This window comes from Selaginella moellendorffii, unplaced genomic scaffold (genome assembly GCF_000143415.4).
Source record: "Selaginella moellendorffii unplaced genomic scaffold, v1.0 SELMOscaffold_47, whole genome shotgun sequence".
Lineage (NCBI taxonomy): Eukaryota > Viridiplantae > Streptophyta > Lycopodiopsida > Selaginellales > Selaginellaceae > Selaginella > Selaginella moellendorffii.
Genome location: NW_003314308.1, coordinates 387,210 through 411,721, shown reverse-complemented (window position 1 = coordinate 411,721; position 24,512 = coordinate 387,210). Strand labels below are relative to the sequence as shown.

Genomic DNA, 24,512 nt, shown 5'->3' with positions numbered 1-24,512 from the left:
AAATAATCGCCAATGTATCAATTATTGGACATTCTAGACGCTAAGAAGATTTGAACTTGAGACTCAATAGTGACAAAGCGTACGGCGCCAGCGAAATCTTCCGCCCGCCCGAGAATTTTAAACTTACTCCGTACAGATCTTATGACTTCCACCTCCCATGTATTTGGACATGTTGTTGGTAGAAGAGAGCATACCTAACTATAAAAGGTGGCGGACGCATCATCACATGACCATTATCAATGACATAATAGGAAGCGAATCAGCAAAATTCCTACCACTAGAGGCCCAGTCAACTATCTCACTTGGACAATGCCAGCGGCCACAAGCTTCTGGATCTTTGCCATGATCATAGGGTTCTTCATGTGGTCTTGAGCTGACTTTGGACTCTCCTGGAAATCGATCAATACCTACAACACCAAACCAGAAAATCCATTTCAAGTTGAGACGAAGAATCGAGAAAAATCGATCTCATACCTGTCGCATTACTGGATCCGAGAGAATGCCCTGGATCTCGGGGTCTTGCATAGCCTTGGCCTGAACGGTGGAAAGAGAAATAAGAACACACTCGAAGCACTCACTACAAGAAAAGCTAACCTGGCGTTCTTTGAGCTCTTCGGCGCTAATGTCTCCTCTGTTCGTCTTGTTGATCTGCTCGACGCATCTGGGGAAAAAGGGAGAGTCTTTGTCATTAAAAGAAAAGTTTCGGTGAATTACCTTTGGATCCCATCCATCATTTCCTGGTTGTGTTCATCGTACTTCAACCCGGTCTATCGAGGAAACGAGAACACACGTTAAAAGTGAGGTCTTTTCATTCTACCTTCAAGTTTTACCTGGTAAGTTTCCAATGCTTTGTCATACTCCTTCATGAAGAATTGGATTGCCCCCTTGCGCGAGTATCCCTTGATAAAAGAAGGATCGATCTCCAAGCACTTGTTAGCATCCTTCAACCCTTCGGGGAAGGCACCGAGTTTCGTGTAGCTTGCTGCTCTGTTGCTGTAAGCCTGCATGCAAAGAGAGGGCAAGCTCAGTGGCTATCACACACAAAATCACGCGTGATACCTTCACATCATTCGGATTCCTCCTAAGAGCCTCCGAGTAATGCTTCACTGCCTCGGGATACTTTTGCTCCTTGAAATAATCGTTGCCTAACAGTTAAAAGGAAGAAAAGAACGAAGTCAAGCACAATTCATGACTTAAGGTACCTTTTTCTCTCTCCTCGTCGGCAATCTTGGGATCAAAGTACTCCTTTTGCTCAAGTTCCTTCTTGACTTTCTCTGCATCATTGAGTTTTTTCAAAGTGTCCGGATTACGGTGTTCTGTCAAAGCCTTGTTGAAGATCTCGATAGCAGGCTCGTAGTCCTTGGCACACTTAGCCAGCTTGACATAAGCCGATCCCTTCCGCGTCAGCGCCTTTGCTACCATCTTGTAGTCTGAATGCAATTCCCTTCCACGCTCGACTGCCTGATCGCAATCTTTGATGCATTCTTCGTACTGTTTGCCGTAAGAAACCATCGAAAGTGAGAAACAACCACAGAAGGTGGTAATAACAAATAAGAAACAGTACCTTTCCCATTTCAAGGTAGACCGCTGCTCTGTTTGTGAGGTAGGAGATATCCTCGTCGTCAAGCTCGATTGCCTTGGAGTAATTCGCCAATGCCGCCTCAAAATCCTTCTTCTTATACGCCTCGTTCCCGGCCTCCTTCGCTTTTATAGCCGCCGCTTTCTTTTCCTTTTTCTCTCTATCTTCATCCGGTATCTCCATCGGTTCCGGGACCGGCTCTGGAGCAGGAGCAGCAGGCTTGCTTGTCTCACGCCTACTAGTCTCGGATGGCTGAGACGATGCTTCCTGTTCCTCCTCAAAAACACCCTTCTCCATTTCCTCCTTGGAAGGCGTGTGGATGTTCACACCAAGTAGAACTCCTAGAACTTGCATCATCCTAGGATCGTTCATGTAAAGGTTGAGCGCGTTGGGATTTCTCTGGAGGTCTTGCATCATCTTCAAGAAATCCGGCTGCGCGAGAAACCCTTTGGTCCTGGGATCCTGCTGGAGCTTCGCCCACACATCTGGACCCTGGAACAAATTCCCGAAAGGCGATGGCTGCCCTCCCCCTGACATGGATTCCTGTGCGTCCGCCAAGCCCGACTTGAGAGCCTCGTTGCTAGGATCATACTCGAGTCCCTTCTTGTAGGCCGAGACCGCATCGGGGAATTTCTTGAGGCCGACATAGGCAGCGCCAAGCCTGCTGTAACCTTTCGGCCAATCCGGCTTGAGCTCCACAGTCTTCTTTGCATCCTCGAGAGCCTCCTGGTACTTGTGGAGCGATGCGTAGCATGCGGAGCGATTGGAGTAGAGGACATGGTTCGTCCCAGCTAGAGCAACCGCGTCCGAGAAATGCTTGATCGCCTCTTCGAAATTCCCTGCCGAGAAAGCGGCATTGCCGCGCGCTTTTGCCTCATCCGCCATGCTCCTGGGAGAGAATCGAGTAGAGTGAGAGGTGCTGACGGAGTGATTCTAGCCTACCTCGATCGATCGATCGATGCGCCCTGCGCAGCTCCCTCGCACGAACGAAAACCCTAGAATAAGAAAAGCTTCTAGAGGCCTCTATTAGGGCTCGCGCATATTCTCGAGCCTTCCAGGTTTTAGGGTTTATAGAATCCATAGAAGGGAGAATCCATGGCGCCAAGAAGAGAAATGTAGATCCACGGGTAGGGGAGAAACACGAGAAATCACTTGCGGCGCTGCTCCGCGAGGAAATCTTTGCGAGACTGCGATGAGGAATCGGGAACTCGATCGCACAGCGTCATCGCAGCGATCCAGGAGTGCGCTAGAAGTAGGGATCTGCAGAGAGGATGGAAGCTCCACAGCGATGCGGTGGAAGGAGGGGAGATCTCGCGGATTTCCGTGGCAAATTCACTGATCTCGATGTTCGCCAAGTGTGGGAGCTTGACGGATGCGCGGAGGGTCTTCGATGGGATGGCCAGTCGCAATGTGGTGTCCTGGACGGCCTTGATGCTCGGCTACGCGGAGAACAAGGAAGAGATCTTAGCTCTCGAGGCGCTTGAAAGGATGGAACGAGAAGAAGGCTGTGCTCCAAACTCGTGGACGTTTGTGGCAGCCGCCAAGGCCTGCTCCAACTTGGCCGCTGCCGAGGAAGGCGAGATCATCGATGGAAGGCTCGTGAAACTTGGAGCGCTGGTGCGAGCAATGGGAGTCCACTTCCAGGCAGTGGAGAAGAGCTGTGACTCGGACATCTTTGTGGCGAATTCCATGCTCGATGCTTACGTGAAGTGTGGGAGCTTGGTCGATGCCCGGATGGTTTTCGACCGGATGGTTTGTAGGAGCGTGGTTTCCTGGACGGCTCTGGTGCTGGGATATGTAGACAATGGTGAGGAAGAGGTGGCGCTCGAGCTGGTGTCGTGCATGGGAGTGGAAGGATGCGAGCCGAATGCTCGGACTTTGGTGGCGGCAGTAAAGGCTTGCGCGAGCTTGGCAGAGGAGAAGAAAGTTACCAAGGCCGAGATCTTGGAGAGAGGGAGGGTCCTTCACTGCCAAGCCGTGGAGCTCGGATTCGAGGACGATATCTACATCGCAAACACGCTGGTGGACATGTACGCGAAGTGTGGAAGCGTGGTGAGCGCCCAGCGGGTGTTTGACAGGATGCCTCGACACACTGCCGTGTCGTGGAACGCTCTCATGCTGGGCTACTCGAGAAACGGGAGACCGGAAGTTACTCTGGAGCTGTTCGAGAAGAGAATGGCGACGCTGCGACGATGCTGGGAAGAGCTCACTGCTGGGACGTTCGTCGCTGCTTTGAAAGCTTGCCTTTGCTTGGCGACGAAGGAGGCCGGGGTGGAAGTTTGCGGCAGGCCCGTGAAGCTGGAAAGCTTGGAGAAAGGCATGGCTATTCACGCGCAGGCTCGAAAGTTTGGGTGTGATCTCGACGTCTGCGTGGGAAGCTCGCTGGTGGACTTGTATGGAGAGTGTGGAAGCATGGCTGACGCTTCCAGGGCCTTCGCAAGGATGCCAGTGCACACGGTTGTTTCGTGGGACGGACTTATGCTCGGCTACGCGCAAAACGAAGAACCAGATGCCGCTCTGGAAGTTTTTGCGAGAATGCTCCAACAAGGCTTGCCATCGGACTCACGAAGCTTTGTGGCGGCACTCAAGGCCTGGACTGGCCTGGCAGCGATGGAGAACGCGAAGCAAGTATCTGGGAAGCTTGTCAAGGCCAGGTGCTTGGGAAGAGGCATAGCTTTGCACGAACAGGCTGAGAATAGTGGCTTCCACTCGGACAGATTCGTGGCCAGCACGCTCGTCGACTTGTACTCCAAGTGTGGAAGCCTGTCCCGTGCTCGTCGAGTCTTTGAGGCGATGATCCACTGCCGGGACGTGGTGTTCTGGAACGCTCTGATGCTCGGCTACGCGGAGAGCGACGAGGGAGAAGTGGCCCTGGAGCTCTTCGCTCGGATGGACTGCGCTCCAGACGTTCTTAGCTTTGCCGCGGCACTCAAAGCTTGCGGAAGCTTGGTTGCGCTGGAGAGGACGAAGCTCGTCCATGGAAAGATCAACCGACGTGGGCTCTTGTCGTCGTCCGAGGAGAAGGAGGTGGTGCTTCTCACGAATAGCTTGCTCGACGCCTACGCCAAGTGTGGAAGCATGGAGGACGCTGGGTGTGTCTTCGCTGCCACTTCTTCATCCACCACCAGGAACTTAGTGACTTGGAACACGCTGGTAGCCGGGCATAGCCGCCAGGTCAACACGAGAGAGGTGCTGGAGCTCTTCCACGCGCTGCTCGACGAGGGACTCCGCCCAAACGCCGTGACTTTCGTGTGCCTGCTCATCGCTTGCAGCCGCGGTGGCCTCGTCGAGACTGCCAGGTACTTTTTCCATTCCATGCTCTCAAAGTTTGGGACGCTTCCAGGGATCAAGCACTACCACTGCATCGTCGACTCGCTGGGACGTGCCAACCGACTGGACGAGGTGGTGAAGCTCGTCGAAGCGATGCCTTACAAGCCCAATGCCGTGACTTGGAGCACCGTGCTGAGCGCGAGCCGCATCTTCCGAAACGCCGAGGTTGGCAAGCTCGCCTTTGAGTCGTGGATGAAAGCCGGCGATGGTGACGACCAGGGAGCAGCCTACGTGCTCTTGGCCAGCCTTTACGAATCAAAGCGTTGAGCACGTTGGTGCTGTCGATTTCTTTGTTTCTCATTGTACAGGAGATGGAACCTGGCAAATTCACCACTTTCCACGGAAAGAATGCTTTGGCTTCGCGTTCTCTTATTTTGGTTGTTTCTCATCTCTGTTTGTGGTGTTAATAGGAAGAGGAGAAATAAGAAAAACTTAACTCCGGGAGGGCGCGCGTCATTGCAAGTGACAATCCACGGGGAGTGAGATATTGGACCGGATCGAGACTTGGGCCGTGACTTGGTTCTTGAGCACATCGAAGCACTGCTCCACCTCCTTGTATATCTGGTGGTTCGTCGCGTTATGCGGCCGCAAGTTCTCCAGCACGTTTTCAAACATGACTGCCACATCCGAGGGTGGCAATTGCCTCTCCGTGCACGTCTGTAAACAACCAAGCAAATCGCTAGAGCTTCACAAAGAAGAAGAACAAAACCAACATACCTTGATCATTAACAGGGTTGTCAGGCAGGAAGCGATGAACTCTGCTGGAATGTAGGCGTCTATGTCTGGAGGATAAGGTGCTGTGGGAACTTGACTCGTCGCTTGTGTGTCTTGCGGTAGCGTTTGTGACTTATCAAAGCCCTGTGATTGGTGGTGATTAGCAGGAGGCGAAGAACCAAAACCCAACCCCGTCCCCGTCCCCGTTCCCCCCTCTTTTGCAGGTTGACCATCCACATAGTTATGTTGTTTTCCCAACCTTGACAAGGCATCCTCACCTTCTTTGAGGCAGCACACGGCCTGAAAGACAGAATGTATGAGCTACCGTCTCTTGGAACGTCTTTTAGCTTATGCATACCTGAACGAAAGCCGAAACCATGGATCTAGCGTCCTTCCTCGTCGTCAGGGATATCTCTTCGGCCGGCGAGCCTGCACCGAGGCCTGCTACGGCTCCGTCCGCAGCGGCACAAGGAGGCGAGTGCCATGGAGCTACTAAGTTTTCTTGGTATCGATTGCGTTCTCTCAGCTGAACGACAGCAGCAGAGACCTACAGAGGAGAAAAAGATTAGCAAACACATTGTTTCCTAAAGAGAGACAGTACCTGCTTATTGACGTTCTTTAGCTGAAGAACAACGGTGGCATACTGTATCTTGAATGCTTCCGAGTTTCTTAGAGATTCTGCTTCCCCAGCGCTCCTGTCAGCTTCATCATTCATACGACGCAGCTCCACCAACAACGCTTCCTATTGATAACACGTTTATAAAGTGAGAAAAAGATTAGAAAACAAAAACATACTTTTTTATCCAGCTGGCGAGAGAGCTCAGCCAGTGCACATATATCTGCCTCGCGTGCTTGCGCCTGAATAGACGATGAAGGCTGCCCTTGTTGTACAGCTGCGACAGCCTCATTAGCTGCTGCTTTTGCAAGTAGCACGGAGTCAACATTGTCCATCTGTTAACAAAGGGTAGTCAGTAGGCGTCTCAGGACATTGCGACAAGTACCTGAGCTCGGTGGCTTAGAGTACTCAGGAAGTATTGTGATGGAGTCGCATAAGGTCGGTCCAATCTGTCGTTCAATGCATTACGAGTGTTTCCCGCACCAATTCTGTGTCCGGAACTGCTTAAATCGATTATCCTTCTCTTTCTCATGATGTCTGACATGTTCTCGAGCGGGTTGACGGGCATAGCGTTGATGTCCTGCGTAGAAGAAATGAGATTAAAAAATTCAATGCTTGCAAGACTAACCAGGACAAACTCGACTCCAAGTTCAGTGCGCTCAAACTGAACGCGACATCGGTTTCGATCCACCGTAAGTATTCTGCCATCGTGTATCTCCCCATTCTTTGGATGCCGAGCAATCACTCGCTGTCCGACAGTCAAAGGTCGAGCTAAATCTGGTGGTAAGCAGCATCCTGATTTATCATTCCGAATATCGTGGTAATGCGCGCGGACTGTGTCTCTGTACGCTTCTAGCTTCTCCCTTTCTACTTGCAAAAACTTTTGTGACAACCGACGCGGCTTTCCCAGTGAGCTGCACAAAAAGACATGAGCTTCGTGATCGACGTAGCAATCATTTACCTTCTTATAACAGTCCATTCTGTTCGCGTAAGCTTGGACACATGTCCTAAGCCGGCATGATTAAGATACTCAACAAATTCGTTACGCGCAAACCACGGAAGATCAATGGCGCTGTAAAACCACTCGTAGACACACCATTGCCTAACCCTTGGGATTGACAGACAGTGTAGTAATCGGGCCTGCAGAACATTGTGAGCATTTAAACTAGAAACATAGCACAAATAATACCTTTGCACTAGAAGGTCCAAACTCAGCAGTTGTGTGTGGACAATATGTACGTGTCTCCTTCTCACTAGTATGTTTTCTTTTACTTCTGGGCTCAAAGTCACCATCTTGCGCGGATTCATCAAAGCCGTCGTGCCGCGAGTGCCTGTGCAATTTAGATGTAGATATGCGCTTGGTTCTCCCATGTGGCTTGTATACAAACGGAAGGGCCTGCATATCATGCGTGAATAACCGCAAGCTATAGTAAAGAAACATACCTTCTCGTCGGGTTTCGTGCTTGTGCCAGCCTCGCTCTGCATAGACAACAAGACTTGAGAATGAAAGTGCAGAAAAACCGCTTTACCTTCTCAGTGCGCTTCTTCTTCCTTTTCGCATCTGGCGAAGCCGATGGCTGCTTCTTGTTGCTCTGCTCTTTCGCTCTGCCTTCCTCGCGTTGCTCTTTCTTCACGGATCCTCTCTCTGATCTCAAAACTTGTGTAACAAGATCTTGTAGCTTCTGCTGCTCAGGAGCTGTTCCATCCCCTCCTTAACAACGAAACAGATTTCAATCATATCCGGAAAAGGATTTTCAACACAATACCTGCTTCATTTGTTGGAGAAGGAAGTAATCCGCTTAGAGACAAGTCCGCCAACGTTGCGAGTGCATCGAGACCACTAATTTCATCTGCACACGAGAAGTATCAGAAAGTGTTCAGCAGAAGTCAGAAGACAGTACCTCCCGAAGAGAATAGCTGTCTGCTTCGTTTCTTTGAACGTTGCGGTAAAAACCTTGTCTTTTGAGGTTTCGAGTCTTCAACAACTCCCATGTCCGAGCCCTCACGTTCTTCTTCCAGATTCTCTCGACTCTCTCGTCGATTTCTTATTCTTTTAGAGGGCGGCCGTCTTCCATTGTTTTTATCACCTGTGCTAGTAGTGTCCGGTTCCGAAGGACGTGCCCTGGTTGCCTGATCAAGGAAAGAGGGCACTAGTCAGCATAAAGCTCCAAACACTTGCAACAATTTCAAAAAATCACCTTTCCGTTCTCTTTTGCCTTGGGTGGTGTTGGTGACTCAGACTCCGATCCATTTTGAGAAGCCTCTGCCAGGGTCAAGGCCACTGCCTTCACGACATTGTTGAAGTCGTAGTCATCGGAATTATCATCGTCGACGCTCTTGCCATTCTTTGTTTTTGCCTCTTCCAGCAAAAAATGTGGAATCTTGTTTCCTGCCACTCGTGGGCGATTGGCTGCAAAAACAATTTAAACATCTCTATGGGGAAACAAAAACATGAACATACTCCTTGGTTTCTTTGCAGGAGAGGGGCCGCCCAAAGCTGCCTTCCCGCCATTCGCAGTGCTCGCCTGCCGGGCCGAGACAGATTTGTTTCGACGGGTCTACCAAAAGCACAAGCCATGTCAAAAGAAAATTTAATGCGCCCTTCGAATGGGAACTCACCTTCATCAATCAAGCCAATTAACCCAGCCGGAGACTCAGGGAGAGATAGGTGTTCCTAGAAATCCCACGAATTTGGTCGCCAAATTCCACAGCAAAACCAGCAGCTCACCTCGCCACGGGAAGAATCCACTGCTTCATCAGCGCCAATCGAATCGCATATTGGCAGCGCTGCGCTTCCCCAGCGGATCCACGGCGCCTTAGACGACTAGAGCGCAGCAGCTTCTCCCGCTGCGACCGCAAACCCTACCGATCTTACAGTACTCCTCCTCCTCTTTTAAATCGATTTGAAATTTGGGAGCCCTAATCTGGCCAAGCCCTAGGATCGACGGCGGGAATCGCCCTGTCCGCAGATCGCCACCGTCCAATTACAAACAGGTGATTCCCACCAAAGGCCTCTTTTACACCACCGGCGGTAATTCTCCACGTGGCGGCAGATCCTTGGAGCCTTTGAAAAATTTCAAACCCGGACGCGGGCTCGCATTCCAATCCGGCTAAACGTCGCAATGTTTTCTGCTTTTTAAAATTCAAAATTTTGCGGACCGGGCGCTGAGATTTAAATTTAGCTCATGCGATCGTAGCCGTCCATTTCCATGTAAAGCAACGTTTAGGGCTGCCGAAGAACCCTAAAGTTGTGAGTCTCTCTGCGGCGAGGTTGATTTTTCTTAGCTAGCGGAGCGAGGATGATGATTCTCAATGACACAGTTATCCCTGTCTGAATTTGGATTGAGGATTCGCTTTGAAAGTCTGACTCTGATTTGTTCTTCCTCGTTTCTTTCTCTCTGGAAAGGCCTGTGATGATCGAACACATTGACAAGCATATGTCTGATTTCTAGTGCTGTTAACATCGTTCTGAGGCCATCCACTGTTTTGGGCGATTGCTTTGCGAGGCTAGTGATGCCAAGAAACCAAATCTGATCGATTCATTGTTCCGAAAAATCTTTTTTTCCTGTGGAACATGGTTAGGACGGTCTGAAGCCTCGAATTCGAATGCCATGGAACAAAATGCACTACTTTCTAGTTTTGCAATCGTAGATTTTGGATTCTTTTCTTTCATTGAATAGTCTAAACATCAACAAAAAAGAACTCTGAAACAAGAACTTGATACTTTTCGAAAGCTTGGATCAAATGTGTAGTAGAATCTTTGATTTCGAATGATATGCCAAAAAGGTTCATTACATTAGAATGTGTTTCTCAACGATTCGCCTTCGCAACACGCTCAATCTCATCCTTTTTCTTGATCGCATAGCTGAAACATCAAAAACAAGGAACTTTAGAGCTTGAGGCGAGAGGAAGAATTTCTGGCCGCGAGGTACCTGTTGGAAGATCCCTTGGCGGCATTCATGAGCTCGTCAGCAAGGCACTCGGCGATGGTCTTGATGTTTCGGAAAGCACTCTCGCGAGCTCCAGTAGTGAGCAAGTAAATGGCTTGATTCACGCGACGCAGAGGCGAGATATCAACAGCCTGACGCCTCACCACACCAGCGGAACCGATTCGTGTAGCATCTTCACGAGGACCACTGCAAGCAGGAAGGACGAAAAATCAATGAAGTTGTAACAAAGAGATCTATAGCTCTACCTGTTGATGATGGCGTCCACGATGATTTGGATCGGATTCGCATCTGTGAGCAAGTGAATGATCTCCATCGCGTGCTTCACAATGCGCCCAGCCATCAACTTCTTTCCATTGTTCCTCCCGTGCATCATCAAAGAGTTTGTAAGCCTGAAAAAATGGAGAGAAAACTATCCAAAGGAGAGATTTTGATCGCGTACCTCTCGACAATGGGGCACTGCGCCTTCCTAAACCGCTTCTTGGAGTAGCGGCCGGCGGTGTGCGGCACATAGGTAGCGCGCCGCGACGCAATGTAGTCGTGGAGCGAAATGTCGTGAATCTAGAGCCAAAATCACAGCTAATAGATCGATGGATCGAGCGCTTACCTCAATATCCTCGTAGCTCCAGCAATTGAAGAGCTTGACATCGGAGGAGGCGGCGGGCTTCTCCACAGCCACAGCCTCAGTGGTCGCCGCCATGGAAAACCTAGAACAAACCCTAGCCCTAATTTAGAGGAAGAATTAGGGTTTCTGTTTTAAACTTTCTTTTGCTATAATTTGGATTTTCATTTCCGTCCCCCGGCCGTCAGGCTCTTGACTTAACGTTTAAAGGTGTTTTTCTTCTATTCTTCTTCTTCTTCTTCTTCTTCTTCGTGACCTAAAAAGGCTGCCATGACCGAAAGAGGAGGAGGACGAAGAAGAAGACGATGATCCCCTGAGAAGAAGGGATGCTTCTTGTGCTGCTGCTGCTTTGGGTTTTTTTTTTCCTCTCTCGCTCTTTTTTTTCTTCTCTTTGTCCGTTGGCAGCAGCAGCAGCAGCAGCAGCAGCTTTGGAATGAATCCCCTTTCTTTTTCCTCTCCCCTTTGAGGATGATCTCGTGCATGCTTTACTCATTCACTCGCAGTTCTGGGCTAGAAAATGTGACCCCTTTTGAGTGATTTGATTGATTGATTGACACAGAAACGAAGAATAGGGGTTTTGGAAAACAGGAGTTCTTGTAGACTTCTTCCTCCATTTTTTTTTTCTCTCTTCCTTTTTGTGTTCTTCGCTCTCCACACACGGCTTATATGGAAGATCATGTCGCTCTAGACATCGAGAGGCTCGGCGCTTGCTTGGGCGACTCCCATTTCCAGAAGAATGGAACCAGCTCGCCGCTGCTGATGCAAAACCAGTTTTTTCATCTTCAGCAGCATCACCATCACCAGGATCACTCCGCAAAGCCACCATCGCCACCATCGCTAAAATCCCAGCAGGACGAATGTCGAATCTGCCAAGAGGAGGACGAGGCTGGGAATCTCGAAATCCCGTGCTCTTGTTGCGGCAGCTTGAAGGTAAGGAACTTTGTTCTTCGTGCCGGCTGAGAGTTCTAAGCAAGTTGCTGGCTCTTCCCCGTTTTTTTTTTTCTCTTTCCTTGTGTTTTGGCAGTATGCTCATCGAAAGTGCGTGCAGCGCTGGTGCAACGAAAAAGGGGACACCATCTGCGAGATTTGTCAGCAGGTTACATCATCCGCACTGAACTTACGATTTGCTTACCTTCCTCGTGTTCGCTGATTTCGACCATTCCTTTTGTTTTGTTTTCTTTCTTTTTTTTCTTTCCCTTCGGTTGTCTGATGCCTCGCCTCTGTTTTGCAGCCTTTTAAAGGCTACACAGCGCCAGTCCGGTCTCCTGCCGCTCCTGTTGCTCTCCCCGATGACCACTCGAGGTATGTGTACTCTTCTTTTCCTTGTCGTGCTCGCTCGATTCCTCGTCGTTTAGTTTATAGAGCTTTTCGGTAGTGCTTCTTTTTGATTGAGCGATCTTCTGTGAGGCGAAAGGTGCTAAAGTACCTTCCATCGTTTTGTTTCTTGGCAGGAACGTCGAGTGGAGAAGCCACCACCAGCTTGATCCTCGAATCATGGCAATGGCTGCCGAGCGTCACTTCATCCAGGAGATCGATGACTACGCGGCTGCCAATGCTTCCGGAGCTGCGTGTTGCCGTTCTGCTGCACTCATCGTAAGTTCGAGTTCTTGCGGTTGTTTTTTTTTTTTTTTTTTTTTTTTTCCGAATGACAAGAGCTTTTACCTCGGGTCTCAGTTGATGGCACTGCTGCTACTTCGTCACACGCTGGCTCTTGGTGCCGCCGGGAGCGACGACGACGCCTCCACTTTCTTTACGGTAGCGTTGAAACTCGGATAGATTTTTCCTTGTTTGTTGAGACTTTGGTTTTGTCCAGCTTTTCTTCCTCAGGGCCGCAGGATTTCTTCTGCCTTGTTACATTATGGCTCGAGCGATGAACATCTTGCAGCGACGGCGGCAGCGACAGGTTGGTGACCCTTGTGTGGAAATCTACGTTCGCAGTTAAGTTCTTAAGTGGTGTGTCATGACTCTCAGGAATGGAGCACTACCTCGGCTGCGAGAAGCCTCCAAATTCTCGATCCGTCGCCATCTCAGTCCCAGCGCATTCCATTTCTCAACTTGCTTGCGTCTGCGCGGGGATGAAGAGTTTTTTGGCGAATACGTGAAGAAGAAACAAATAAAAGAGACGAAACTGGTTGTCATCAACGCAAAGCAAACAAATTGTAAATTCCCAATTGCAAACCTTCCCACAAGTACGCTTGAAATGGTTTTGCCAACGCATTCAATTAACAAGCACTCGAAAGCAATAGAAGCTTTTTCTAGACGTCCATTACGACTACGGGAGCGTACTGTGGCATTCACAGAGAAGTATAAGGATTGTGATAAACAAAGCAAAACATTACACATACCTCGTCATCATCTACATTTGCATCGCTAATTTCGTTGTCAAGGTCCCACCCCAGACGGCTCTCGAGCAAGTGTTTGAGCCTCCTTGCCTACAAGTGGATCTAAATCTTCAACGACAAACAATCACGAAATGGTACGAGCGTACCTGCATGAGGAGCTCTCCGTCAACAGGCTGAGTGGTCTTCAGCATGAGTAAAAAGTCCTACGAGATATAGGTGAGAAAACGTGACACATGTAAAGACGTAGTTACCTTCGAGAGCAACCGGAAGAAATTGTCGGCTGAGAACCACGAGGAATCGTCGAGAGCAACGTCTGACTTGTTGTTCTTGAGTCCCTGCCTCATTTGATGATACAGCACTTCCAGAAACTAGACCGGCATAGCCGTGACTTAGTCAGAGGTGCTAGAGTGCATTTACCTTGACAAAAAGCCGTGTCCGAGTCCTTAGTGGCTGCAAAATCAACGTCCGGTAAGTCTACGAAGTGATAATCTAAAAAAATCTTCTGAATACTCTAAAAACTTACTGCCTCCTGACAGCCGAACATAAGACTCACGATGGATTTCCACTGACTAAATCCTTCAAGAGATTGTCCCATCTGGCAAAGACCGAGTGTTATAACAGATTGGTGGAGGAGAAGATTTACCAAAAAGGCTATATAAGCGAACTGAAGCTCTCCTAGTAGAAGCTCCTCGCTTCCATCGTAAGATTCTTTCAGAGCCTTCTCAAGAGCTATGGACTGTACAAAGCACAGTAAACATACGGCAAAGACATCACGCACGCTCACCTTGTCCAGGTTTAACGAAGTCAAATCTTTGGCCTCTGCACCAGAACGCTTTAGAAGTCTAGGTAAACGAGTGTAGCGACAGCGACTCCTGTCTTGAGTGGACCCTTCACCGCCTTCTTTGTTTCTAAAGCCGTAAGTCTCTTTTCCTTTGATGATTTGCTCGACCATCATCCTCTCTGCTGCGGTCTGAGGATGTTGCTCGACAAGTTCTGCTTCTGCTACGACAGATATGACTCCGTCGCGAGGCTCTAATATCAACAAAAGCGCGAGTGATTAAAAACCAAAAGGCATTAGACTTACCATGCCGTTTAATCACGGCCGGAGTGACGTAGTTGCTAAGTTCTTCCCAGCGTCGAAAGTGGTGAAGATCGTAAGGAGCTAGATTCTTATCAAACTCGAGGTTTCGAACTGCATAAGCATATCTCTCCTCCTGCATCATCATCAGAAAACTTTGAATACCAGAAAAATGAACTTCATTATCCTTTATAACAAGATACCTCTGCCGGATCTGTAAGCTTCACAAAGATTTCCTGTTGGGAATCCCATCGCATTACTATAACCTGTAAGAAGTAAGAATGAAAACCAAGAAGAAGAAAAAACCTTCGATTGCGTTCCCGTAATGAAGAAACCAGTCACTGGAGCGGCATCTCCACTCCTGTTCTCAGTCGTATCAACCAAACAAATTTTTTCTTCCAAAAATCTCTTGCACACCTGCTCATCACGGAGTAGTAGATGAAATGCGGCCCCGGAGGCACCATTTTCACGCCGCGGAACATCGTCCCGACCACAAACATCTGCAACAAAGAGAGGCATTCCCATAAACCCTAGACCTCGCGCGCTCGCGATTCTCACCTGCAAATCGATCCCGAAGGAGAGCGATGGCGGCAAATCCAGTAGCAGCAGCGACGATCCCTGCTTCACCAAGTGCAGCGCCTTGTCCGCCTCCAGTCGGACGCTGTATGGCGCGCTTTCCTCCATCCCCAAAATTCTCTCTAGGGTTTATGCGAAGGTTTATGCGGGAAATAGAATATGGAATATGCTAATTCTGTTGTTCCTCGTGAAAGCTATCAGGACTTCTGGATGCCGACGAAGGAGATCCTGGAAAACCACATTTCCATCCAATTACTTCCACTTCCCGGGATATCTTGTGTGATTTCTCCAGGGCCGTGATTCATAGGCCAGAGCTTTGCTGCGTGATTTTGCCCCCAACCAAGATAAAGAAGATCATAGCGTCGCTGCTGCTAGTACTGCTCCAAGTTCACGGTTTATTTGCATAGCTTTCTCGGGCTTTGCCTTTTCTCCTTCCACTTGTAGATGGTTCTAACGATCGTTGTCTTGCTCTGATATCAGCTGTGACTTTCCGGACCACATTCCAGACGAGGAATAACTGCGACTTCATATGGAAGGAGACCACACGGTGCTGAGGAACGTCTTCACGCTCGAGGCTGACAGGTCCCTGTTGAATCCACAGCAGCGCTCCGGGAAGTTTCTACAATACCAACCTTCTTCCATCCAGTATAGCCGAGTTCCAGCTCAATTCCGGCCACTCAAAGTCGGAAGATAGCTAGGCGCTGCCTCCGCGGCCACTGTCGGTCTCCTCAGCAGCCATCCGGCCTGATGCCTTGTAAGCTCTCGCTTTTCACGACGACGATGAACTCCGGGACTTCTTCTTTCAACTTGCTGGAAGTGGTCGGCCACACAAAGTAAGTTTTTTTTTCTTATGGACTAGACATGGTAATGTAATCGCCACCGCTTGGACAGGGAACCATTTTCGAATAGCAGTAGTGATTGCAACACTTGATAGACTTACACCCGGCCGCGGTCGGGGACAGGGCGAGGGGGACGCTCCCGCGAGACCATAAAAGTCGGTGTCTCCGGCAGCTGAAACGTAGTAAGACAAGCTCAGAAGGATGTAAACGCCAGACTTATAGTCTCGAGAACGTTTTGCCCCTGGAAGTAGATCGTCTTGGTTCTCATTTGGTTGCGTTTTACACTGGCGAGAAGGCAAGCCTCATAAAGGAGAGGAATGCACAGAATCGATTTCCACTGGGACAAGCACTTGGTCATTCCGGTAGATCCTTGGACCCCGCAGTTTTTTTTTGGGCTTTAAGAATATTATTTGTTTTGTGCTTTTATAAAATAAATCTATTATGAAGTTATCACTCCCACTTGTGAGAGCTTCTCAACTTTTCAATTAATATTTACAGGATCATCTTCTGGGATAGCTTTTTAGGCTGCCCCACTTTTATCTTACTAAAGTAGCAACAATCTTTGCAAAAGAGATCTTTTATAGCAGCTCTTAAGTGTTTTCCACTATTTTGTTATATTTGAGTCATGCTTTATTCTTGTATTATTGTCTTTATAATTAAATTTTATTGTCATGGTAATAATACATGGTTTTAGGCCAGCTAGAGGCACATTATGCAATGGATGCCAATGGAAAATATTTTACACTCTTGTCTTTTTAATTTTCAGTCTTGGAAGTGTAGATAGAAATTAAAAGGTAGAATTACTATTATGGGTTAATATTCTCAGTTGAAATATCTAATTGAGCAAGTTGTTGAGATCAGAGAGCTAATCAGTAATACTCTTCGTCAACAACAAAGATTATAAAGGAGGATAATGCATAATAGTCTTAATGCTTTTTAAAATTCTTAGTGTAATAATAAATCAACAAGCCAATCAACATGCAAAGCTCAAGATTCATTCCTCATCAAAACACAACTCACACAAATAGATAAATTGTATGAGTCCACTAGGTGATTGAAGACATGCTAAGATGCATTGTTTATAGGCAAGAAGGATAATAGGATAAGTTAAAGTTTGTTTATAATAATAGCATAGTGGCATCAAAATGACACTTTACTTTGCAATGTATGGCTGTCATTGAAAAATAGCTTTTGAATATAGTTTATGTAAATTTTATATGGATGAAATGACAAAGAATTTATCATAAAATTGGATGAAATATGAAAGAGGAACTTGCAAGTGGCTCAAAATTGTAACCATCATATTCTTAAGAGATGAGAGAAGTGATAAGTTATCTTATAAAACCTTGGAACAATCAATAAAGTGGCTTATTAAGTGAAGTTAGCACCTAGCACCCCAAAGTCCTTTATGCCACAAGCTCTACCACCAAAACCCTAAGTCATCTTTTAAGTTATATGGATTAATATTAAAAAAATGTAAGGAACTAATGTCGTATGTTAAAGGATCCCTAAAATTATGATTGAAACGATAAAAAGTTCATCAGATGAGATTGAGCCTAAGACTAAGTTCGAGACCGAGTTCAAGATTAAGTTCGAGACCAAGTTCAAGACTGAGTCTGAGATCCAAGATTGGGTTCAAAATTAAATCTGAGGTCGAGTTCAAAACCAAATCTGAAATCAAGTCTGAGTACTAATATAGATCGTGGGGTGAAAGCACAAAACAATCATCTCCCAAGGGGGGGTATAGGGGGGGGGGGGGGGGCGGGGGCATAAGGAGTATTGTAAGGGGTTGTTATAAAAGGTTCCAAAAAGTATAGTAAGGATAATGAAGTGTAGGAACCAGTCTTGAAGGAACTTTTTAATATTACTTCGAAATTGATTAAACTACTTCTAAACCGAAGTTGGGACTAGGGGCTAATGGCTTTTGGTGGGAGTGAGTACAGACTCGGCTAATGCCAAAGAAACCACCCAAGGAAGTCCTCAAGAGCAATTCCCATTCCCGAAAGAAAAACTGATTACAATGTTCTTAGCTCAAATGAAATAATGCCTCATTTGAGTATCATACAGCTCATTAGTCCTTGCTCTTTCTTAAGGGTTTGGACCTTCCCTTTAGGATGCAAATGGGGGAGTAAAAGTACCTATACTGAGCCATTAAACCGTAATGTTTCCCCTTATAGTCTTGAAGCAAAAAATGCACCCAAAACTAGGATTTAAAGGGTCCCATGATCAAACCTTGTTATACCAAGGGAGGTTAAAAACCTAAAGGATTTGTGTGTTTGGCTGCTTATGTTTGCAGGAAGTGTAGTCAAACCTTTAAATCTAATTTAACCTAGGGAGGGGGATTAAGAGAGAATTTAATAATTCGTGAATGGATAGTTAACATTCTGTAATGAGTAGTTAAAACCAAGTAAAACTAGGTAGAAGTTGGTATAATAAACAAGAATCTTAGCAAGGGAACTTAACTAAGGCCAAAGTAATGGTGGTTAGATAGACAAGGTAAATTAACAAATTGAAAAGGAAAAATTTATAGTTCACAAAAATGCCATTGATAATAGTATATAATTGATTTTAAGTCTTGTTTGAGGCTATCCATTATTTTGGGTGATTGTTCTACTAGATTAGTGATACTAAGAAACCAATTCTAATTAATTCATTCTAAAAAATATTCTTTCTTATAGAACATGGTTAAGATAGTCTTAAATTCAAATGCCTTGGAACAAAATACTCTAAATTTTCAATCTTTACTTTTAGATTGCTTCCCCTCAGCCTTTTTCTTTCATCAAATAATTTAAACATCAATAAATATAATAATGTCATACTTTCTTCTTGACATCTGACCACACTAACAAAACTAATTCATATAGTGCAAAGAGGAAGAATAAAAATTATGCATAAATAAACATAATTAAATCTAGCTTTACTTGTTGATAATGGCATCCATAATTATTTGGATTGATTTTGTGTGTTGACTAGCATAGGCAATGCACAAGCCCTTAGTAAACAAGAATGCTACTGGGGAAAATACTAAAATAAAAAGTGTCATATCATCAAATGAATTTGCCCTAAACACATGGAATAATGATGTTATTAGACAATTGATAATCTTTTTATATATAAGAAACCTTTTTGTATCACGGGTGATCGTGTGAAGTTGATCTTAGTGAATTGGTAGATCAAAAGGATTTAGTGTTGCTGCACAATAAAATAATTTATAGGTTGTGCACACTAAAAGTTACATGACAAACTATATAAAATACTAAAGTATTGCCCTACTGTTATGAAGAACTACACTTCTTGATACTTACCTGAGTCTTAAAGTAGTTTTAACTTGAAGAAACTAATTTCCTTCTCTCCCCATACCTCCATTGTTTATACTACCCTCTAAATGCTTATTTAGAAGAAGTGTTAAACACTTCTTGATTGTTACCTTGATAAGCTGCCTGGAAGAACTAAGATTGCCTATAATAATGGAGATGTCCTGGAAGACTATTGAGAATTGGGTTTGGAGGGAAATCATTTAGGATTGTGCAATAATATTAATTTTTTGTTTATAAACTTTAAACATGTTTATAATTATAAAATTGGATTAATAATTAATACTAAATAACATTATTTATAGTATCTTAATTTTATTTTATCGTATTTCTTTTGAGCGTTCTTTGAGACATATGAAATACCTCTCAAGGAAATTGAGACCACCTTATTGTGCTTGTAACACTCAGACTCAGCAGCCTTGTGTTTGATGGCACTCGCCCATCGAGAACTCTTGATGGCCGTGGTCGTGGAGAACTCCACATTGGCTGAAGACTCTGCTTGAAATCATATATTAAAAAAGTGAAGTTGTCTGGAAATAGCTGATGAACCGGAGTGGTCTCAACTACGCCTTGAACTTGATTGCCAGGATGACTCCGTCTTAAACTTGATGGCTGCAAAAGATGACTCTGTCTTGAGATTGATCAAGAAAGACTTACAAAAAAATAAAAATACTAACCTGACTTTCCTAGGTTCTGCATCATGAGATAGTCACCCTTCTCCAAGATCTAGCCGAGAAGAAAAGAAAAAAGATGGAAGCCACAGAAAGAATAGATCATGTTTACCACCATGGCTGCGTCGTCCTGGAGCTGCCGAAAGACGGTAGAAGAAGGGATTTCTTCCTGTGGCATCCATGGCGAAACCTTGTGATTGCTTGCTGGTTCTCGTTTTGATTCGTCCAGTAGGACCTTGGACCCCCATTGCCACGAGCCACAATACGAGCTTTGCTTTTGCCAGAATGAAAATGCTATTGCTGGCACTTGAGCGAGGGAAAGCAGTCACTTGTGGCATAATGTACCCCAGTCCCAGCCCCAAATGCTGCTGCTCCTGCTGTGGAGAGCAGGAGCTCCACGAGGAGATTGCTGCTGCTAGAATCGAGAGGAAACAACGGTCGATCTCTCCCCACCAGCAGCCGCACTGTCGATCTCTCCACGTCGCTGAAATCCTGCTTTCTCAGTGCCAGGCTTGGCTGAGAAGAAAACACACATAGTAAGCTATTCAAGAAACTCTAGCTCTAATGGAACTCCCGTAGACGAGCGCAACAAGGAAGCATTATATTAGTTAAACTTATTTAATTAACTAACCATGTCTATGGCTCCTAAAATAAGACCACATGCTGCTGGGCCATACATTGGGTCAAATCTATCATTTCAGAGTGAAAGTCTGGGAGTGAGAAAAAACTTTCCACATATGTACTCGAGGAATCGCACGCTTGCACGGTATAGCGAGGAGGCGGGGACGATTGGAGATGCCCGATCTGCCAACTGGATGTGGGATATCATATGCAATTTTCTAATGCCCGGAGTACGCTTGTCTTTCCAGAACTTCAATTGACCACCACCGCTGGCGGAAAATTAATAGCGCCCTCGAAACCTTGGAGGAAGTATGCGAGGCTTGACCCCGACAGGCGTGCGAGAGAAAGTCTGCGAGTACGTACTCAAGGAAATAGACGCTTGCACGGTAATCTCCACCACTAGAACGATTGGAGGTGAGCTGAGGATGTGGCATATGCCATTTTCTGATGCCGTCTACGCCTATACTTCCCGGAACTTCAAACCACCACCTTCTCGCAGTTTTGCTATATATTTGAGGATTTTGGGACTCAACGTTCAGAGGTTCTTTTCTTTTCTGACCTATAAAAGCTGCCATGGCCTGATGATCGTTTGAAGAAGGATTTCTTCTTGTGCTGGTGATTTTTCTTCTCTCCTTTTTCCTTCTCTTTGTTCGCTGCAGCAGCGGAATGTCTCGTGCATGCTTCACTCGTTCACTCCCAGTTCTCGGCTAGAAATGTTGACACTAAAACGAGTTTTACCGTTTTGGAAAACATCTTCTTCCTCCATTTTTTTTCTCCTCTTCCTTTTTGTGATCTTCGCTCCACACACGGCTTATATGGAAGATCACGCTCTAGACGTCGAGAGGCTCGGCGCTTGTTTGCGCTAATCCCACTTCCAGAAGAATGGAACCAGCTTGTCGCTGCTCATCAAAAACCAGTTTTTCCATCTTCCCAATTGATCAGCGGCAGCAGCAGCACCATCACCAGGATCACTCACCATCGCCACCATCGCTAAAATCCCAGCAGGACGAATGTAGAATCTGCCTAGAGGAAGACGAGGCTGGGAATCTCGAAATCCCGTGCTCTTGCTGCGGCAGCTTGAAAGTATGTTCTTCGTGCCGGCTGAGAGTTCTAAGCAAGTTTCTGGTTTTGGCAGTATGCTCATCGAAAGTGCGTGCAGTGCTGGTGCAACGAAAAAGGGGACACCATCTGCGAGATTTGTCAGCAGGTAGCATCATCCGCACTGAACTTATGATTTACCTTGCTCGTGTTCGCTGATTCCGATCACGTTTTCTTTTCTTTTTCTCGGTGTCCTGTTTTGCAGCCTTTTAAAGGCTGCACAGAGCCAGTCCGTCCTGCCGCTCCTGTTGCTCTCCCCGATGACCACTCCAGGTATGTAGCGTCAGTCAGCGATCTTCTGTGAAGCGAAGGTGCTAAAGTACCTTCCATCGTTTTGTTTCTTGGCAGGAACGTCGAATGGAGAAGCCACCATCAGCTTGATCCTCGAATCATGGCAATGGCTGCCGAGCGTAACTTCATCCAGGAAATCGATGACTACGCGGCTGCAAATGCTTCCGGAGCTGCCTGTTGCCGTTCTACTGCAGTCATCGTAAGTACACTCGCATTAGTTCTTGTGTTTTTTTCCGAATGACAAGAGCTTTTACCTCGGGTCTCAGTTGATGGCACTGCTGCTACTTCGTCTCACGCTGGCTCTTGGTGCCGCCGGGAGCGACGGCGACGCCTCCACTTTCTTTACGGTAGCGTTTAAACTCGGATAGATGTCTCCTGGTTTGTTGAGACTTTGATTTTGTCCAGCTCTTCTTTCTCGGCGCCGCAGGATTTCTTCTGCCTTGTTACATAATGGCTCGAGCGATGAACATCTTGCGGCGACGGCAGCAGCAACAGCTTGGTGACCCTTGTGTGGAAATCCACGTTCGCACTTAAGTTGGGAAGTGTCATAACTCTCAGGAATGGAGCTCTACCTCGGCTGCCAGAAGCCTCCAAATTCTCGATCCATCACCATCTCAGTCACATCGTATTCCATTTCTCAACTTGCTGGAATGAAAAGGTTTTGGCGAACATGTAAAGAAGAAAAACATGAAAGAGGTTGATCTATGGCTCTTGACTATTCTACCATCCTCCAGATCTGGCCAGATTTGGACACCACCATCAATCTATTAGAACTTTTGTACTTACGCGCAAATACGTACCTGCGCTGGTACGTACCTACGTACTTGAGAGTACATACCTACTCTCATGTTCATTCTAAGTACCGCTTTGACTGAATCTATCACGTTTGGTCCACCCGTTTCTTTTTGAGTTGCTAATTGCCTTCCCTGGAATTCATCCGAAGTCATTACTATGTAATATTTGAAAGTTCCATTTTGTAACCTCTATGAAATTGTTATATCGTCAATTTGAATGAAGATGAGGGACGTAGTACGTTGTCCCTCACGGGCGTCGATTTGGACACTACTTCCAGCAGTGACAATGAGATTGATGATGTACCACAGGTAAGAAAGTAATCCCACAATTCTGTTACTATCTTGCAGGCCTTTCATAGTTTCTTGGAATCCATAGGATCTACTCCGGCTGCCTTTGCAACTAGGCTCCAACTGAAAATTCTGGAGACCAAGACCACTAGTTACCTGGTAAATTATCTTCAAAAAACGAGACCAACCCTGTACAAATTCCTTAGAAAATAACAGACCAACCTCAAAGAGGACAAGCAAGATTTCGTTCTAGAGGTGAACTACCGATTAGGGACAAAGGCTTCTAAAGTGTCTAATGTCACACAAGTTACTGTGTTCCACTTGAGACAGTACTTCATGCACTCACAATGGCTTCACATGGAAGTCGGAGTACACTGGAAGAGCAACCCCTCCTACCCATATACGAGAATTCCTGGCAAAACAAGTTAAGTTTTACAAGCTTTCGCAAGGTGGGAGCTTAGTTTAAGGTATCCAGAGCCATTAGAGGAGGAAGCCAGGACTAAGGACCTATCATAAACCAGGAAATTACAGCAGCACCAGAAACAAGAAGTTTGGAAAGAAGATAGAGGATGTTAAAAATGGCATTGAGAAAGGTGAGATTTATGAATACCAGTAAACCATTAACAGCTCTTCAACTGAGTTGTGACTTATATCGACTATGTCTAGATGTTGTGGTGTTTGCGCAAGAGTGGCATGAGTATGGGAATGTTTGGCACAAAGTATTCATGCAGCCCTTCTTTCATCTCTGGCCCATGGCGCAAGCAAAGAAGCAGGAATTAGAATTTGCTAAATGATCTTGAGCATAGTTCCAGTCCACAAAACTAGCGATCCCATGCTCCCAACCAACCACAGTATAATGGTGAGTAGGAGCTTTTCAAAGCTCTACCCATACATGCTAGAACGAAGACTTTCGTGGTGGGTAGAAGAGCTCCAAATACGTGCATGGGAACAAGTTGGCTTTAAAACAAAGTTGGCAAAGTATGGCAGTTTCTTTTAGCTTTCTAATATTTGGAGTAATTTTTAAAAAATAATAAAAAACACCTTTTTGTTGATTTGCCCCCTGCTCCCAGAAGGGCGCAGAGGGGGTGCTTAAGGATCTCTCTGTCAACAGGCTGCAGCATGAGTAAAATCACCTATGCATAGTTACAAACACTAACATGGAACATGAACATGAGCTTTAGAACCTATGATCACTGCTCATGATGGCTCACTAATATTCTAGTGAATATTCTAAGAATATCTATTTTTAATTCTAGGAATGCTACTTTTTATTATATATAAACTACTCAAACATCCTACAAATCATCATTATCTTCAACATCATCTCGATCTTCCTCTTCCTCTCCTGACTCAAGTTTGTTTTCCAGATGAGGAATTGTTTTTAGTACTTTGTAGCTTAAAAACTTGTCATAATCATGGTTATTCCTCTTTTTTGAAGAGACATGCTTGAAAGTGTTAAACAATCTCTCCACCAAAGGTGATGAGCATACTTGATTTAGAACTTGAATGGCTAGCTTCTAAAGCACTGGAATTTCATAACCATAATTCTTCCACCAACATACAACTCCCCTCTTAGTGTGATTAGCCTTAGCATCAATTGAGTTGAAAATGTTTCCTATCCTCTTGTAAGTTAAAATCTCATCCTATATTACATCCTTCTCACTAGATGTAAATATGGCTAATAAATAAGCATTCCAATCCTTCATAACTTTTCTGTTAGCATGTTTTTCATGGTCTTAAACTTAGGGTCTAGTATATATCTCACCAAGTGCATGAGCAAGTGATACTCATG

General features: G+C 46.0%; 6 protein-coding genes and 1 long non-coding RNA gene across 8 annotated transcripts; 2 read left to right on the top strand and 5 right to left on the bottom strand.

Annotated features, from left to right (window-relative positions):
• Positions 1–208: 208 nt before the first annotated feature.
• On the bottom strand, positions 209–2,597 carry LOC112350250 (hsp70-Hsp90 organizing protein 3-like). The gene is made up of 9 exons (XM_024686101.1): positions 2,522–2,597; positions 1,565–2,468; positions 1,203–1,491; positions 1,060–1,145; positions 831–1,001; positions 715–767; positions 595–661; positions 475–534; positions 209–407 (listed from the first exon to the last, which is right to left on the bottom strand). The coding sequence occupies exons 2-9, from the start codon at positions 2,462–2,464 to the stop codon at positions 294–296; spliced, it is 1,740 nt and encodes a 579-aa protein (XP_024541869.1). The 5' UTR covers positions 2,465–2,468; positions 2,522–2,597; the 3' UTR covers positions 209–293.
• LOC112350213 (pentatricopeptide repeat-containing protein At2g13600-like) lies at positions 2,463–5,176 on the top strand. The gene is made up of 2 exons (XM_024686037.1): positions 2,463–2,488; positions 2,800–5,176. The coding sequence occupies exons 1-2, from the start codon at positions 2,463–2,465 to the stop codon at positions 5,174–5,176; spliced, it is 2,403 nt and encodes an 800-aa protein (XP_024541805.1).
• On the bottom strand, positions 5,157–9,130 carry LOC9657668 (protein ALWAYS EARLY 3). 2 transcript variants are annotated; one of them, XM_024686097.1, is made up of 18 exons: positions 8,968–9,130; positions 8,859–8,913; positions 8,701–8,797; positions 8,438–8,649; positions 8,141–8,369; positions 8,006–8,089; positions 7,769–7,950; positions 7,683–7,718; positions 7,429–7,635; positions 7,201–7,379; positions 6,868–7,153; positions 6,625–6,819; positions 6,419–6,574; positions 6,225–6,365; positions 5,982–6,170; positions 5,627–5,923; positions 5,347–5,566; positions 5,157–5,300 (listed from the first exon to the last, which is right to left on the bottom strand). In XM_024686097.1, the coding sequence occupies exons 2-17, from the start codon at positions 8,862–8,864 to the stop codon at positions 5,363–5,365; spliced, it is 2,700 nt and encodes an 899-aa protein (XP_024541865.1). In that variant the 5' UTR covers positions 8,865–8,913; positions 8,968–9,130; the 3' UTR covers positions 5,157–5,300; positions 5,347–5,362. The 2 variants fall into 2 exon arrangements, with proteins under 2 accessions (XP_024541865.1, XP_002981008.1); XM_002980962.2 differs by having other exon boundaries at positions 5,157–5,566.
• Positions 9,131–9,974: 844 nt separating this feature from the next.
• Positions 9,975–10,927, bottom strand: LOC9658349 (40S ribosomal protein S5). The gene is made up of 5 exons (XM_002980961.2): positions 10,794–10,927; positions 10,629–10,747; positions 10,435–10,578; positions 10,172–10,375; positions 9,975–10,104 (listed from the first exon to the last, which is right to left on the bottom strand). The coding sequence occupies exons 1-5, from the start codon at positions 10,884–10,886 to the stop codon at positions 10,050–10,052; spliced, it is 615 nt and encodes a 204-aa protein (XP_002981007.1). The 5' UTR covers positions 10,887–10,927; the 3' UTR covers positions 9,975–10,049.
• Positions 10,928–11,045: 118 nt separating this feature from the next.
• On the top strand, positions 11,046–13,051 carry LOC9657667. The gene is made up of 7 exons (XM_024686181.1): positions 11,046–11,738; positions 11,833–11,904; positions 12,040–12,110; positions 12,260–12,401; positions 12,483–12,563; positions 12,622–12,711; positions 12,780–13,051. The coding sequence occupies exons 1-7, from the start codon at positions 11,475–11,477 to the stop codon at positions 12,885–12,887; spliced, it is 828 nt and encodes a 275-aa protein (XP_024541949.1). The 5' UTR covers positions 11,046–11,474; the 3' UTR covers positions 12,888–13,051.
• Positions 12,959–14,912, bottom strand: LOC9657666 (protein AAR2 homolog). The gene is made up of 13 exons (XM_024686182.1): positions 14,787–14,912; positions 14,646–14,728; positions 14,535–14,589; positions 14,432–14,494; positions 14,235–14,364; positions 13,935–14,182; positions 13,794–13,886; positions 13,674–13,745; positions 13,568–13,600; positions 13,402–13,518; positions 13,297–13,353; positions 13,154–13,240; positions 12,959–13,093 (listed from the first exon to the last, which is right to left on the bottom strand). Exons 1-13 carry the CDS (start codon positions 14,910–14,912, stop codon positions 13,064–13,066), a joined length of 1,194 nt encoding a protein of 397 aa, XP_024541950.1. The 3' UTR covers positions 12,959–13,063.
• A 4,343-nt stretch (positions 14,913–19,255) lies between these two features.
• LOC9658348 lies at positions 19,256–20,224 on the bottom strand. The gene is made up of 3 exons (XR_002993700.1): positions 19,741–20,224; positions 19,635–19,683; positions 19,256–19,569 (listed from the first exon to the last, which is right to left on the bottom strand). It is a non-coding gene; the product is annotated as an uncharacterized LOC9658348 (long non-coding RNA).
• Positions 20,225–24,512: the final 4,288 nt, after the last annotated feature.